General features: G+C 31.4%; 1 protein-coding gene across 1 annotated transcript; it reads right to left on the reverse strand.

Annotated features, from left to right (window-relative positions):
- Positions 1–777: 777 nt before the first annotated feature.
- On the reverse strand, positions 778–13,083 carry LOC134282618 (prion-like-(Q/N-rich) domain-bearing protein 25). The gene is made up of 12 exons (XM_062765018.1): positions 12,957–13,083; positions 8,500–8,548; positions 8,289–8,377; positions 7,967–8,176; positions 7,585–7,764; positions 3,708–3,869; positions 3,403–3,534; positions 2,995–3,153; positions 2,764–2,895; positions 1,485–1,517; positions 1,256–1,286; positions 778–1,069 (listed from the first exon to the last, which is right to left on the reverse strand). Exons 1-12 carry the CDS (start codon positions 12,982–12,984, stop codon positions 778–780), a joined length of 1,497 nt encoding a protein of 498 aa, XP_062621002.1. The 5' UTR covers positions 12,985–13,083.
- Positions 13,084–18,343: the final 5,260 nt, after the last annotated feature.

The raw sequence follows: 18,343 nt of genomic DNA on the forward strand, positions 1-18,343 counted from the left end.
CAGGGGACCAGGACCCCCTTTTCTTTACAATATATGCATAAGATTTAATAATTCAATAATTTTAGTGCGGCTGTGGGCTCCTTAACTCTGACAAACAACCGCTCCACCACTCCCTGTCGCTGTTGGTGCTGGCACGAAAAAGGTCCCTCACTGCTCAATGACCCAGGGTGTCGAGCAGCTTTCCAAGGGCAATTGTTAGTGTTCCCATGAGTGAAAAATTGGAGCAAGGATCTTAAGGCAGCATTTAAACACGTTTGGTTTTCGTTTCTTACATGACCACATTTAACGATAGATGCCTGTCTCCAGTAGGTAATACCCCCCTCCCCCTGTGCATTCTCCATTCGCAATACACATAACAACCAAACTGCATTATCCGAAATACAAATAAATATATAGAAAGAAAATATATCAAGTACTTTACCTCAATTCCTTTTATTTTTCATTAAAATCAATCCACGATTATCTATTAATAATTAATCCATGTTTGATGATTAATTTATATTGATAAATTGTTTAAATATACTGACATTTCCATTTTTCGGCATACGGATTTATATAAAATAACCCCATTGTAAATTACATATGAAATAAATATAAATTACCAATCGAATAAATATGATTAAAGAATATTTATTTTATTTCTGTTTATTTTAACACATGTGGAATATTCCATGTACGAGTGAATAGGTCTCTAGTGATGACGTATTACGCATCTTATGAACGATAACTCGTTATATGAACGATAACTCATGTTCGACTTTTTTTACGCCATAGCATCTAGTCATTACCCTTTGCTAAGCTGTACGTATCTTCTGACTTGTCAATCTCTATATGTCCTGCAAAGTCGTACAATTCATTATTTGGCGTTAAATCGGTGTTATCATTTAGATGATTATATGTCTCTTCGATGCATGAATATGGATCATTATTGTATTCACTATTTTCCCGGATTTTTTGAATTTGAATCTGTGATTCACCGACGCAAACGGCTCTTTCGGAATGCTTGTACAATACATTTTGGAGTGCTAAATTGCTTCCATTCTGCAGGATAGGCGTATTGCGATATCTGCTAAATGATTAGAATTATTCATTACGTACATTTTTGTGAGAAAAAGACCTATAAAATTTTAATGAAACTTACATAAAATACATTGTTTTAAAGGTGAAAAGAAATGCAGCATTCTTTTTTTATTTTCCTTGTAAGATGTAAATTCTCAAATCTTTAACTACACACAAAAATTTTTTATTCACTTACTTCGAACGCTTCCAAATTTTCTTGAAAACAACTGAAGCACAAATTGAAGAGGTTAAGCCAAGAAAATATCCAACAACTCCAGCGATGATAGAGATATATTCCACTTTATTATAATTGATTATTGCTTAATTAGTAGTAGTTTTAGTATTATTATTATTATTAAAGGAGAAAATTCATAATTTAAAATTCCATAAAAATAATAAAATGTATATGAAAACAAATCTTTTACCTTTTTGTTTCTTTGCGTTTTCTTTATTTGGGTCTTCAAAAAATATTTATAAAGTAATAAAAGTTTAATGAAATCTGTATCCTATATCAAGTAGGTCCAAGAAAGAGTCTGTTGAATTTGTCACAATTTTTATTAAATTCTATTTTGTTAATTATTGTGTACCATAGTCTCATGTTCATTATATAGTCGTTAGAAATAGTTAGTCACGACTTGTACAATTTGTCGACATGTCAGTGTGTAAAAGGCTGTAAAAGTGAGATGTGTTCGCCATAAGTAACATGTTATTTTACCTGTGTGTTAGGGAGATATTTCCATACATTAGGTCCGAATGTCTAGTGTGTTAGATGTTTTCTTTTGTCGATATAATCGAGAAATTTTTAGACCATTGACAGCGATGAGTTGGAACTGTTTATATTCTTTGCAAGTTTTTTTTTTGATTTGTTATAAATTCATTATTCGATAATTTGGTAAAGTATGTTGTCTGTGCTTGATAATATACTAGATATATACATAATTTGAATTGTTTACATGACATATTTTTTTTCATGGAGATAATTTTTCTGAAACGTTTACTGTAGGTACTAAATTATCTTATTTTTCTCATAATCTCAGTCTGTAATATTGACTTTTATACTTTGTTTATTGTATTTCAGTGCCTTTATATCCTTAATAAATGATGAAAACTTCAACATTTGTCTTGCTGCTTGGTTATACATGTATTACATGTATATAAGACGTTGACAGTTACCTTGCGTCGCACCGGAAGTTACATGAACTCTTGGCAACGACTGTTTGTATGCATAATTCGAACAGAGCAGTTAAATCTTCAGTCACACTTATACAGAGATCTTCGGATATTTGTACATGGCAAAGAAACATTGACGGGTTGGATAAGTAGATATTTTAGTCGGTGTATTGAAACTTTTCTTCTGTTCGTGATTACTTTGTTGCTTTTTATTTGTATGAGTGGTGTTGGTGTGAGTGGTGTGTATGTGCACGTGTGCAGATTTTTTTTTTCATTTTTTTGTGCACTTGATATACAGTATTTGTTTACACGTACTATTTACGCTTTTTTTCGCTTTTTTTCAAAGCTTGTTTACAGTTACGGAATATTTTCATGCCATTATCGCAAATTGTGACAAAATTAAATCAAAATTGTAATAGTATGCTATCAATACTTTACAACGAATTTTAAGGAAAAGGCTTTATAGTGTTAATTTAAATCAATCTAACAAAAACGCACATGCGTGCCAAAATTCCCATGAACGGTTTTTCGGACCATCGACACATTTCCGTTCCCTCATTTGATATCCCTCCATACAGAGACAGTGACCATCAACACATCGTACAGCAGGATCTGCATTAGTGCACTGCGGAGAGCGAAAACATTCCTGACCAACAGATAAATTGCCTAAATAAAAAAAATGGGAGAACTACTTCTAACAAATGTAATTGATTTATTGAAAAATTTAAAAAAAAAATAGGGATTTGTCAAATCGTGCATTCATACCTGGAAGACAGTCTCCACGAAAATTTGAATAACCCTCATCACAATTGCATTGTTTACTAACTGTAAAATTTACACTTCCTGCATATTTGCAGCTTCCAGCATTTTTTGTACCACTGCACTGTTCATTAAATTCACAGCTATCTCCAAGAAGCAGTGTACCTGTGGTATATAATGAAACTAAACTTACAGATATGACAAAAAATTGATACAATAGAATTTTAAAACTCGGGTGGTTTCACTATTTTTTAAAGAATTTTTCGTTTTCAGCCATGGTTGAGCAATGCGTCTTCAACCTACATGCACCTGATGCAGGGCCTCCGAAGGTCATTATCAGAACATTTTAGCATAAGACTTTTTATTTCATGTAAAGTATTAACTAAATAAAATAAATTTTAACTTTTCTCTTACCAGGTAAGCACCTTTGTTCCTTTAGAAGGAATCCTTCTTGACAGTGACAATATCCATCAACACATCGATCTGCATGTCTTGTACTGGAACACTGTGGTGAAAGGTAGCATTCATTTCCTACTGATAAATTACCTGGAATAAAACATGTAAATATATTTTTTTTCTATCAGAGTGTAAATCTTTTGTATTTCAGTATGAATACATTTAACTCAACTATTTTAAACCCTTTTTTATTTAATGTTACATATATTTTGAAAATCAGAATATTTCAAACGATTGTTGTATCTATGTATACATGTATATACCCGGAAGACAGAGTCCTAGCACCGGTAGGAAGTTATCGTCGCATTGGCATGATTTCTCTTGGATAAAGTTTCCAAATAATTCTGAGTTTTTACACTTTCCAGCATTTTCGCTTCCAGAACATTGTATACTTAAAGAGCAACTCTCGCCAAGTCGCCTTTTGCCTACAATAATCAAAATTAAAATGAAAGGATTTTCTCCTTCAAGTATTTTACTCGACTCATACAGCTAAATAAAAACATTACTTTTAAAGCAGAAATCATTCATTTGGATGGTATAAATAAAATGCAACATTTCGTTGAAAACAGAAATTTTAATAAACTGCATATTATATCTAGAAACACCAAGTGTTCAATGTAATTCAAGTTTATACATAATAATTTTAGAATATAATATAAAGCATAAAATTTGATGGGAAATAAAAAATAATCCTATTAACATTATTTGATTATAACATGGTGTAGGTGCCTCTGTGGTATTCAAAACTGCTGTGGAACTCACATTTTTAAGGATTATATACATTTTGTCAAAATGGATTAAATGTATCAGATCCATGTTAAAAACACGTATTAAAAGATTGAGGGGCAATATGAAAACAATCTATCCTTCAGTATTTAGTAATCCAGAACTAAAAAAAAAGAATTAGATAGATTACGTGATCAGTTTTGTATATATATTGAATATCGTAAAGAACCAAAGTGAATTTGAAATACCGTATATACCCTGCATATTAAATTCCAAAACTTCATAAGAATTCTTACAAACAAAGATTCATGGCGGATTTCAGTAAATAATCAACCAAACCTCTTTCTTTACTCCTCACTTAGATATCAACAGTTGTGAAGGAGAAACTTCAAGAGTACTGTGCAACAATATATTCAAGAAGTGATTTAAATAAGATATGGATACTTAAAAACTGCACGGAACTTTTGGACAATTTGAAATCAAAATTTTACCAAAATCAACACTTAATCATGTTAATATTCCCCACGATAAATTAAACTTCAGACTTTTAGATATTTTTGACAGCTGCTTTTTCAATAAAAATGGAACTCGTAAATTTACCATGCCATTGCTCATTTACTTAATTATTTTGTAAAAACATTTCGATTATACAGACAAGTACTCTGAAGTGGACTTCAAAAAGATGTTTGAGTTTCGGATTGACAATATCTATGTTGTTTTTGGTGATCAGATCTTCAAACAATTGGTATTCCCATGGTTCCAATTCCGCCCTTTATTAGCACATTTATTCTTGCATTCATATTTAGCAGAAATCGTGCAAAATTTTATACGTGAAAAGATGAAAACACTTGTTGTGGCCTTCAACTCGACATTGAGATTTATCGAAGACGTATTTTCAATTAACGATGGTAATTTCCATTCTTATGTCGATACAATATATCATGGTGAGCTTGAAATAAAATATACCACAGATTCTGACACATCTGTTTCATTTTTGTTTTGGATAATTTACTTGAAAGACGTTAATGGTAATCTAACAACCAAGTTCTATGAAAAACGTGAAAACTTTAACTTTTCTATCGTCAACTTCCCTTACTTGTGCAGCAATATTCCTTCATTACATGCATAGGGAGTTTATATATCTCAGTTGATTCGATACGCAAATGCATGCTCTACGTATGAACAAATTTTAAGATGATGTAAATTATTGACAAACAAGTCGATGAAACAAATTTTTCTCGTTTGAGGTAATGATTTCAAAAGTTCTATGGTCGATATAATAACCTTGTCATTTGACCTGTCAAATACAATTTATCCTTGCGTCAAGTGTTGACTGATGTTTTTCATACTAATTGTTAGTCTGTTATTTATACACTGAATTGACGATGGGTTTTCCGTCATTTCCTGATCATGACATGAAGAACACAGAAGGTGTGACCGGTCGTCAGGGAATGCTCACTCCTCCATGGCATGATTCCACCTCTAATGTTTTGGAGGTCCGTGTTTGCCCTGCTACTATTTTGTATCGTTTTATGGACTTTTGATCTTGCCTACTTTTCGCTATCATCTCCATATGTTTCATAAGTCATAAACTTTTTTAATGAACATGCTCTCATATATCTGAACAATAATTTCACTAGAACATATATTACGCATTCTTTTTTTCTGACTTTGATGTATGTTTTAAAACAGAAATCATATTATGGTCAAGAACATTTGATTACAAGTTAAATGAAATGCTAATTATATCGGTGCTCAGATAGAAACATAAAGTGGGATATATTTGTAGAGAATAAAAGGATCATTGTCTTTAGTCTACGAACCCTTTAAGCATGTTCCATTCACAAGTTCATAGTTTTGAGAACAGTGGCATACTTTATTCTTTCCATTCATTGAACAATTTCCTGCTCCTCTGGTGGCAGTACATTTGCTCACTTACGGTGCACGTCATATTCAAGCTTTTATTTGCTATATATATATATATATATATATATATATATATATATATATATATATATATATATATATATATATATATATATATATTATGTTGATAAATAATTTTTTAAAAATTAAGAAGCTCTTAAAGTCAGTATTTGGAATGTATTTGTTAAAAAACATACTTTTTCTGCACTGTCTATCGATAAGTAGATAATCTTGAGAACACTGACAGGATTTAATATGCATCATTTCATTTAATTTACATTGACCAGCTCCTTCAGTGGCATTACATTGTACATCAACTGTACATGATTCATGGAGGCCTCTGCCAACTTAAGTAAGAAATTACTTCAGTTTTATTATTAAATAAAACTAGAAAACTGAGCTCACATTAGTATACCCCGCCCTCCATTTAATCATAAAGTCATCTTCTGCTCTGAGAGACCTTAAATATATTTCAGATAACAAAAGGAGATGCATAATGGCATTAAGTAATAACTATTCTGTAAAAGTTTTAATAAGTTTTATTCAGTTATAAAAGAGGAGTTGTGAATGTGAAATTTTGACTTTTCTTTTTTATAGAATGGCAATGTTTTCTATAGAAAACCAAAAGTATGTGTCGGTTCAAACTGTAAAATAAGAGGTCACATGAGACAGGGCTACAAAGAATCTAGATCTGTGAAAGTTCTAAAAGTTCATTCAATGATATGACAGACGGACGTACTTACCGATCACTAGATACCTTTCACTTTTCAAGCGGGGGTATAATAAAAGGTTGTATAATTAAGTGCAAAACGTAGAATATTCCATCGATTAATAGTAGGTTTTCGTTGTGAATGCAATTGTTACATGTATTTGATAAGACACCACATAGCTTGATATCGATCAATTATTTTTATTATATATTTGAAAACAAACCTTACATTGTGACGTGGTTTAATGCTTATGTGACGTCAGTTTTTTTGATAATTTAGTGTTCAAATAAACATGACGAGTTCTTTAATATTATTGGTCTGGTTTGGACAGTATATGACATGTGACTTTTATATTTATATTCATAAACGAAAGGAAAAAGATCCGAGGTGCTCCGAAGAACAAATACAGAGATGTTTCGGGAAGGTTTGATAAATGGTACACATGATAAAGATGAAATCAAGGGTGCTGATACATGGTGTGTAATACAGGGCACATGTCACTGTTTATATGAGGGGTGCAAGGATCCGGATTATACGTACAACAAATTAAATATATAGTAATAATAGTTTGTACATGCCATACCTGATAAATTCTACATTTCATATGCTTAATACTATCAATTAAAAAGGGATTTGAACCGATAGCCTTTGACGTGCTAATGGATAATCACACCCCTCGATCATGAAGGAACTGTTGTACTAGTATCAATTACTGTTGAAAAATGTAAATAAGATAAATTCTTTAAACATAAAATCCATAATATAGATATTATAATACCATCTAAACACGTGTCTTTGTATCTGATTTTTCCCTCTTTGCAGTTACAAACGTGACTTTTGATCAGCATACTATCATCTTTACAAACGCAACGTCCCTGTCCGCCATTGGTAAGATACTGACATTCTGCTCTGTCATCGAGGCATGCAACCTCTTTGGTACAGGCATTAAAAGATTCACCTATAAATAGATTGTTTGTATGATTTTGATCTGAATAATGTGTATTAGCAATACACGATCTAGAATTAATATTGCAATTTACATATTTGTATTAAATATTCAAAGTCCTACAATGATTTCAGACTTTAAGTGATTTTATATCAGATAGAACAATTTTCTGAAGGATGAGATGGACATTTCCTTTAAAGTGAAGAATTCTAACCTGAGCGAATTGGAGAACCACAAGCAATATCCAATCTCATTTCGTTGATTTCTTTTTCAGAACAATGATGCGATTCAAGATTGAATGTATACTTAACCCTGTTGATATGTAATGTCACAGAAATGTTGGTAACTCGAAAGTTAAAGCTTTGATAAATATGCAAATCCGTTGATAGTAACATGCATTTATCGCTGCATGTTGCTGAATTTCCTATAAATAAAACAAAAAAAGAAAGAAAAAAATAAAGAACAAGCATGATTTCTTAAAATGTTATAAAAGGCAAGTATGTTATATCAAATAGATATCAAAATAGTATATTTACCTTGCATTTTTATACGCATATCCGTGATGTCAAATTCACAACTTTCACTACTCTGCGCAAAATTCAAGATGTCATGATAGCAATATAAACTACAATAAGAGGAAAAGAGATTTATTATGTGTGAATGTGGGCACAAAAATACTTTTTTAACTTTCATATTCGTTTTAATATCCATTGAAAATGTAACGTCATTCAATATAGTAAAACATACCCTTTGTATTCATGCATCCTTGCAGAAATCGTTGATGTGAAAATAAAATCTAAAAGATAGGTATAGTTAGTAGAGATTTTATCCCTTTCATATCATTTATTAGTTTGCAATTGGATTGTGGCGTTTATTTTCTTTTATGCCTCCTCTTTCCCTACCTACACTTCAAAATTAGACAAACTCACATGTGTGTTGAAAAAAGTTTAATGATCAAAATATAATAATACTTTGATCAAATAAATCATAAACTTGTACAAACTTTTTGAAATAGTTCCAATATAAACAAAATGGATTTCAAAATGTTGATATGCAAATTACAATTTCCTTATACAAAAATGGATTAAACATTGTAAAATTGTGAATACAGTTTCATTTTTTCAAAATGGATGTACAATGTAAATTTGCAAATGAAGTTACAGTATCGCAAAGGAGGGATTTGTCAATGCAAAGGAACATAAGTAATCCGCAAACATATCACATATAAATTCAAAAAGTAGAATAATACAAAAATTACAAGAAAAGAAAAATCTGCTTGATATCCACAAAACTGCATAACATAATGAATATTTATAAAGCATGTATCAAGAAGTATCGGATATTATCCCATCCTCTTTTGCTGGCAGACATATCAGCGCCTGCTTTATGCTATATTCAATTTTAGGGTGTCAGATTGCGTAATATGCTACCAAAGATTTTTGTATTCTTTCAAAGTTTTTTTCTACTCTTCCTAACAAAACAACTATAGTTTAAAGTATTAAAGTTTTTGATAAACTTTTTCTCAGAGTCATAGTTTGTCAAAGCATCAAAGTGTCGATAAAGTTTTCCAAAGTGTCCAAATTTTCGATAAAAATTTCAAAGTTTTAAAGTTTTCGATAAAGCTTTTCAAAGAGTTATAGTTTTCAATAAAGCTTTTGAAAGTGTCAAAGTTGTCGAAAAAATTTCTGAAAGTGTCAAAGTTTTCGCCAAAGTTTTTCAAAGTTTTCGCCAAAGTTTTTCAAAGTGTCAAAGTTTTTCAAAGTGTCAAAGTTTTTGCCAAAGTTTTTCAAAGTTTCAAAGTTTTCTATAGTTTTTTAAAGTGTCAAAGTTATCACAATTATATTAAATCAAACTTGTCAAAGTGCCAAAGTTATAACTATAGTCAACTATAGTATTTTTTGTTAGGGCTTGTCTGGCCCCCTTATAATATGTTTATATTTTTGTTTTCTGTTATTTACTTCAATAAATGACATTCATCATTTTTGCCAGGGTCAATGTTCGTGGATAGCCAAACATTTTCCGGTTCGTTGGGACGTAATTTCGTTGATAACAAGTTATATTTCGTAATTTAACTTTTAAGATTTACATTTGCTAATGAATTTCTTTATATAACAATGCTAATAAAATTGAAATTCAATTTTCAATGACATCAGTTGGTCACATGATCAGACTTTCTTGCGTTTGGAAAGCAAATTGCACGAGCAATTTGGAATATTTTGACTGTGACGTCACATGACGTCATAGTAACGTTACATTGCATTTCAAAGTCAAAGTCTAAATAATGCCTACATTTCTTTGTAACATGAAGGAAAACTTAAAATATAATATAAAAAATAAAATAACATTTTTTAGAGTTTCCTTGGGGTATGACATGAAGTCGGTACGTGACCAAATCTACTATAACGCCTTTCGGGGGATTTTGATCTCGTGACCGACTTCATGTCATACCCCAATGAATCTCTAAAAATGATATCTTATTTCTTAAATGAATATTAAAACAAATGTTTGTATATATGTTCGTGGGTATAAAACTTCAATGATCAGGGTTATTCATGAAAGCACCTAACATTGGTCCCTTACGAACAATGATGATTCCACAGTAATCAAGTGAAAATTGACTTAAAGAATTATCATCGACGTCTAATACTGTAATTGTTATTTCAGTACATTGCAAATGTTTTAAACTGGTTCTGAAATATCTATTTAATTATTTCTTATGAATTATTTCCTTATATTGTGACAGATGTAGTAAATATATTCTGAAAGTTCAGGAAATTAATGAGCTAATTGTATTTCATATTAAAATCAACTGATTTGCAGTAATTTAGAAAAATACATCATAGACCCCCACTTTTGTTTTTGTTTTGTTTTTCTGAAAGTATAATTTACTTTGATCAATCTGCTAAACTTCAGCAAAACATTTAAGACTGTAAAACAATTTTTGAATGCGTATTTTTTTATGCAAGTAAAATAATAATTTGTGAGTACAGAAAATAATTGATAAGGCGAAGTTATTTAAAAATGCTTTTTTTAAAAGATACTATTAATTAAGTTTGTCCCATTATTTATATTGATAAAAATATTGGAGGGAAAACTTCGAAGATGTGATTTTTAATTGAGACACTTATTTCAGAGCAAAAAAGTTATATTCGATAAACTGTATCTCCAAAAGATTAATTGATTGTATGTTGATTAACGTCCCTCTCAAGAATTTTTCACTCTTTTCACAAAAACTTGCTCTCTAGACTTCTCCAGCAACTCAACTGCCTCCCCAAGTAAGAATTTAAACAACAAGACAACTTATATTTAAGAAAAAGACATTAAAACTGTCTTTGAGACCTTGAAATTCTTTGCTCTTCCATGATCTTTGTCAAGTGCATCTTATTGTTTATTTGATTTGAGGGACTAAAGCAATGGATTCAAGTTTAATTATTTGTTTGAATTAAAGACAAAGGTGGAAAACTACAATTTCTGATTTTTTAAATAATAGTTTTTTTATATAATAGTTAACAGTTTCTCGTTTTCACTCATTTTTTAAAACATAGGGTGACTATTGGGTACCAAACTTTTCTACTGTCAATTGTTTCTTTAAAACAATGTGAACTGCCCCCAAAAGCATGCCTATCAAATTTTATATGTGTTATAAAGTCAATCAAGCATCATCGATGATGATTTGTTGAATTTTGGCAAACAGTTGATTGATCGTTGCAAGTCCTTGTCGCAAAGTTGGGTACCCTTTTTGATGCCCATTATGTTATTTTTGTACATTGAAATCCACCAGCGCACATGTCTATAAAACACACTTTGGCGTTTAATTTCACTCTACCTTACTGATTCTCTACCATTCTTTTTTAATGCAGTGTCTCGAATAGCCCTTGTTTTCCAGCTTCTCACTATAAAACTACCGGTATGTGATAAAAAGTGGTCTTATAAACTGTAATCAAATCATTAAAGTGTTAGTCATGATCGCAAGTTAGGTTTAATGTCATAAGATATCTGTGTTAGATGTCATAGAGGTCAGGACATTATTTATTGAACAGCCTTCGTATACTCCGCACAAAGGGCCATTGAGCAGTGAGGGTTCTTTAAAGGGAGGTATACACGGTACAATTTGCATTATAATGAAATTTGTATGTATTATAATACAAAATCTTACTGTGTGTACACCCTTAATACAGTGTGACATGCGACTTTTCGAATCTTATAAAACTGTGTTAAGAATGGGGCAATGCTATATTTCTCAATACAAGTCTTAACTTACTTTCATTTTCAACCAATCAATTAAATGTACTACCATTGGGGGAAATCCTATCTAAATCATTACCAAAAAAGCAAATGGTAAAAAAGAATGGCCGACTTTACAAGTAAAAATCGAAAAATTCTTGGTTAATGGAAGGGGAAGAGGAGTTGTTGAATATCTCAATGCTGGGGTTTTCTATTTGCAGCTTATCTAGTAATGCATTAAGTGCACCAAGTATGTTCTGAATCGTTGATCTTACGAAGAATCTCTTTTTCAGTATTTATTTTTTAGTTTAAGTGCAGTGATTATTACGATGAAAGAAACTGCTATCAGTAAGGCATCTTCCATTTTTATGATTTTGACAGATAGAGAAATATGGCGAGGGGAAACATGAGGGAATACGCAGTTTATTTACAATCTTATAAGATATGTATTATCGTGAGTACAAGAAAGTAATGTAATATTATACAAACGTATGATGATACTTGTATTATACAAAACATCCCATCGTGTATACTGGTATTAACGTGCCAACGCCTTCCGCGACACGGAACCTACGTTTATAATGTCATCTCCGCCTGACTTTCACTTCTAATGCCGAGAGTTTAGCGACGGAACAGTCACTACCCATGTTTACGTCGCGAACGAGAATCGAACTCGAGCCTCCAGATCAAGAAGCAAAAGCCCCACCACTAGGCTACCGTGACTGGTTATCTCCAAATGAAGAGTTGACCTACAATTTGTTTTGGTTTTTAATTAAGCTATGTCTGTAGAGACTAAAAATATACATGTCCAAAAAAAAAGTATTCGAAATTTAAGGCTAACTATAAAGCTATCTTTATTTATAAAAATGTTGACATCAATTATCGTTCTGTAAGTTAGAAAACAAAAGATAATACTCACTCTTTAAATTAAAAGTAGAAGAATATAAGAATGTTTTTCATATGAATATAATTGTACTTACAGAGAAAAAAACTGAAATTAAAAGTCATATTTGAGTCCAGCTTTTTCTTTGATTCTGAGCAAATTGTTTCAAGGATTAAATTCTCAATAGTACGGCATCTACGACAGTACACTTAAGTGCTATAAATGAATTTCCGCTGTCACGTTGTATTTCCTTCAATTTAAATAGGGCAGGCACTTTAACTATATTTAAGTATCCGTTTGGGGCTTGATTTTTTCATCATGCTTTCAATAATAAAAAATGAATACGGAACTCTGGCTTTTGATTGAAATTACACACAAAAAATTGTAGCATAACACATCCACAGGATTATAAAGAAGGTTTAACAGCCAGGAAAAAATCATTAAAAAACAAAACTGCATTGTTGGTTCAGTGAAAATTGTTTTAATTTACCTGTACTCATTTTTCTATATAATAAAAATATGACTAATAAACATGCTATTTTTTCAAAACAGTACCTACAGATAGATTTTGTGCTACCTGCCCATAGTGGAATAGTCATCAAACTATTCACTGGCAGCATTTTGTTTCCCTCACTTTTCATCTTTTGTGTTTTTTCAGTACTGTAACGTATAGATTATCACATAACAAAAGTAGAGTCATCGTCGGTGTAATAAAACACCTATTTACTGACTATTCTGACAATAGCAACTTTATCGTTCCCCTCATGTAACATTAAAGGTTCCTATCCAATACACTTTCATTTAGGTGAATTTTAAAAATTCAGGATAACTAAGGTCGACAAAAATAAGAATTCGGTTTTCGTCTTGCAATGTATAGTTTTGCAATTAAAGCATTGATTTCTTACTTAAAATTCAAATTCTATGGTTTTTAATGACCCGTTACTGTTTTGATATAATTTTGTCACTCATTTAACAGTTCACAGAGGATGAGGACGGCAGCTTTATTTCATTTCATAATTACTCAATATTCCCTGCAAAGACTACTTTCAACCATTTGAAGTCTTAACATTTTTCGTAAATCAATGTTAATGTGATTCTCATAATGAATAAATAGAAGTCTGAACATTGAATTTTATTTAAGGAAAAACAAAAAAGTGAAACGAGTGACTTTGTCAAGATATTACTGAATTTACGTTTTCTTTTGATAATGAACTAGAAAACGAAATTGTTGCTAAAAACACTACAAGTATATGGCCTGTATATTATAACTCTGTTACTTTTTCATATTAAAAAGTGAAAGAGGGTTTTATATGTTTGAAACCTCTTTGTTCTAACACAAAACAATTCCCAGAGTATTTTTATAAGTTACTGGATCTGAAACATACACAAACGGAGGATCACATAAGTGTTGCATAAGATGTGTTTCCTCAAGTTTTTGCTAACTTAGGGTGATTTGAACGAATAAAAAGGGCACACTTTTTTTCTAAGCAATAAATAACACTTTTTTCTAAGCCATAAATAACACAAGAGCTCTTGTATCATAAGTTTATCCAATTTTATTACACGATTCACGAGCAATAGCTTTTTTCTCTAGAAGAATCATACAGGAACATAAATGTACTTATACATTATTTCCGTTGTACAAGGTCTGTCTAGAGATTACAGCAAATGTTTATAATAAAAAAAAATTGTAAGAACCCTCTCTTCATTGCACACTAAAGACTTCTGATTCTATGTTAATTTTCTGCGACAAAAGCGATCTGTCTTTAGCTTTTAATTTAAAGAAAATATAAATTTATTGTAAATTATCAATTTTTAATCAATACAAGTATTTTTAACGATTTAAAGGCAAAAAAAATTAAATGAACATGTTTTCTACTAATTTTCTCTATGGAAGTAGTTAACAAACATTTATAAACACTGATCATGATTTTCATTCATTTCTACGTTTGGGAATATTCTGATGGGTTTTAAAGGATTCATTGAACTGTCCAGTCCAAGTTCCGCACCTATACGCATAGAAATTTGGGCATTTAAGTCCCGGTCCACTTTTTCTACCTTTGAGGTGATCAAGTATAACATAAGAAAATTAAGTTTTTTAAGAGGTGCAAAGCTATTAGCAATGTTTACTTGTAATAATAATGGGAACAAGGCTTCCATGTATGCTCTCTTAATACATGTTCACTTTGGATGACAGTGGGTACAAATATTTTAAGCTTGTACTTCGGCAGTTTTTGTATGTCACCAGTTTTTCCCATTGTTATTTTTTGGATACAGGATTGTTAATTTGGATATTCTTTATATAATTTGAAATATTGGTGAGATCTAGAAATGTTTTGTTTTTACACACACCTTTTCGGTGATGCATTGTGTTAAAATATACTCCCTTTTATCTGATTCATCTTTTAATCTTCTAGCTTTTTTGTACTCATTGATTTTTTGAGCTGACATGTAACACATATAAACATAAACTATCTTCAGTAAACTTGCAAAATTACAGAGAACGTTCCTTTTAATAATTATATGTTCAATTATCAAAGTTTCATGAAAGGCTTTAATAGTTACCCATGTTAAATTTGTATATCCTGGTTTTATACACTGTAGTACGCTTTTTTATAAACGACTTCGAGGTTTATTAAGCATAAACTGCCAACATCCAGGTCATACTACATACCTTGGATTCTATGAAATTCATTATTTAAAGATTTTTCTTTTTAAGTCAATTGATTTGAAAGGGGCAGGACAAAATCATCATTCTTAATCTCTTTCATCATTCTTGAAAATACAATGTATCATTGTAAATTATTCCATCCAAATTGTTCTTGTTATCTGGAGAGAAATATAAAGCGACAGCGACAGTATTCAAGTTCAAAAGTCCAATAAACATAACAAAATAGGAGCACAGCAATACAGACCTCCAAAACATCAGAGGTTGGATCAGGTACCATTGAAGAGTCAGCATTCCCTGCCGATCGGTCACACCATCCTTGTGCTCCTTTTCATGATTGGAAACAAGAGGCCCATGGGTTACATCGCTCACCTAAACAACTGGTTAGATAAAAGCAAAGATCAATTCAGTATATTTTTAAATACAGAAGTGGGTTCCAAGGAGGGGGTCTTTAAATAAACTTTAATCTACAATTCCTGTGGTTGCTTTTAAATTGATATGACAGATAATGGCTGTCTCTGAAATGTTTTTTTTTTGTTGATGAGTTGTTTTTTTCCCTTTATTATGACTTTTATGCTTCCTCTATTCTCCTGATCTGTCATGATTTGAATTTACACTTACCTACTTTTTTGATGCTTTCATATTCATGACCAATCATGACTTTGGTTTTCTTAAGAAGAGGGTTTTTTAAGATTATTCTTAGGTATTGATATGTTAAAATTAATTACCCGGTTGTGGTTCAACTCTGCCACCGTGAGTCATGAATTGAATAATATTGAATCTACACTACCCGAGGATGCTTTCATATGACTATGACTAATCACCACTTTGTTGTAGTGAGGAACAATTTTCAAGATTATTTCTATGTAATCTTACATTCTTACAAGCTTCGCTATTGTCCCAGAACAGGAGACATGATTGAACATACTTAAATCTACATTAATAAAGGAATATTCTATAAATCTATGACCAACCATGGCTTTTCTGATGTTGAGAAGAAGACTTTGAAGTATTTTCTTTTCCTAATTTAAACTTTGCTTCTTAACTGTGTCACCATGATACCGCTCGGGGTCATGATTTCAACATATTTGCATCTTCACTACCAGATGCTTCTGCATAAGTTTCTTCTTTCCTGTCTCAGTGGTTCTTGAAATGAAGCTTTTTCACGATTTTTCCTATGTATTCCTATATTTAACTTTGATAACCCGTTGTGGGATCATCCTGGAATAATTATTTCTTCAAATTTCACTTCAAGAGGATGGTTCCACATGAGTTTCATCTTTTTTGGCCCAGTAGTTTTTGAGAAGAAGACTTTTAAATAATGTCTTTAGGTCATCACTTATTCACAATTCTCTCTTTGGAAGAGGGTGTGTCCTTTATTTGAACAAACTTGAATTCTTTTTACCTGAGGATACTTTGTAGAAAGTCTGGTGGAAATTGGCCCAGTGGTTCTTGAGAAGAAGAAGAAAATGTGAACAGTTTACTACAACAACTACTACGGCAACTATGACGAGGACGACAGACAACGGACATATTTTGATCAGAAAAGCTCACTTGAGCCTTCAGCTCAGATGAGCTGAAAAAGGAAGTCAGTGAGTATACCAAATACATATGAAAAGCCTCAGTCAGCATTTTAATTCATGATAAATTGTATTTGCTTACAAGGTCATTGTATCGACCAAACAATTTACAAAATTACTTTCAACGAGATTTCTGATCTTCCTGTTTCAGCAAACTATTTGTCAATACATTATCACATTTCAAATACAGAGAGCATGCTTTTGTCAATCGAATCAAATGAGTGATATAAACCCCGTATGTAAATGATGAAGATATACGCTGACCATGAGCAATTAGGGGAAGCAGGCAATTGAAGAGTTAAAACCATTTTGTTTGTTAGGTTCACAAAATTCTAAATAACTGCCATATAAAAAATGATATAGGAATTTAGTTATGAATTTTTTAAGCAGTCCCCTCCGATTTGAACGCACATCTTCAACTGTTCTGTGCATGCGTTCACGTAACATGCTCTTTAGCGTTCTGTCACAGAAAGATATCCTTTCCCAGAATGAGCATAATGAGCTTCAAAAGCTAAGCTCTCTGCTAAGGGAGCCTCATTTATTCGATGTAGATAACGTATAGGTGTTTACTTTTTTCATCATGTCTGATATCTTTAAAGTCTAATATAAACGATAAATTAGGGATTTTACAATTCAATTATTATGAAGATATTCATTCTTAATAAATTGCTTACAAAGGACACATCTTTTCCCCAGTTTACATATACTGGGCAACAACAAACATCAACTTTAAACATCTCCTTCTTTCACTGAAACAATCAAACCAATTATGATTAAACTTCTGGCAATTTTTCTGTTTTCATAAACTGTGTACAACTTAATATATACTACTGCAAATGAATTTCCAACATGTACGTTTAATTTGACAGCTGTTTGTTGCTCGAGTACGACTTAGTCAACCATATTTTATCACAAGTGATCTACATATTGACGTCATTTTCACATTGCGATGCCACAAAGATTGAGAGGACACTTTGTTAAATATGATATTTATAGAACAAGAGTATGATTCCTTGTGTTTCTGAATTGTAGATTAATTTTGTAAACTTTGAAATGGTTCGTGAATTTTCTGATCACCCCTCTTATCTTCCGTTCCAAGCTTACAGGGATATAACGTATCGCATTGAGAATGGAAATAACCATTGCAAGTGTTTTCTTCTTTCATATTTCGACATTTTACTTGAAAAATCAACGAGGTATTTGAAAAATGTGATGACTTTAACTTTCAATCAAGTT

The sequence above is a fragment of the Saccostrea cucullata genome, unplaced genomic scaffold (genome assembly GCF_032062105.1).
Source record: "Saccostrea cucullata isolate Sc308-1 unplaced genomic scaffold, CSIRO_AGI_Scuc_v1 ctg4811, whole genome shotgun sequence".
NCBI classification, from domain to species: domain Eukaryota; kingdom Metazoa; phylum Mollusca; class Bivalvia; order Ostreida; family Ostreidae; genus Saccostrea; species Saccostrea cuccullata.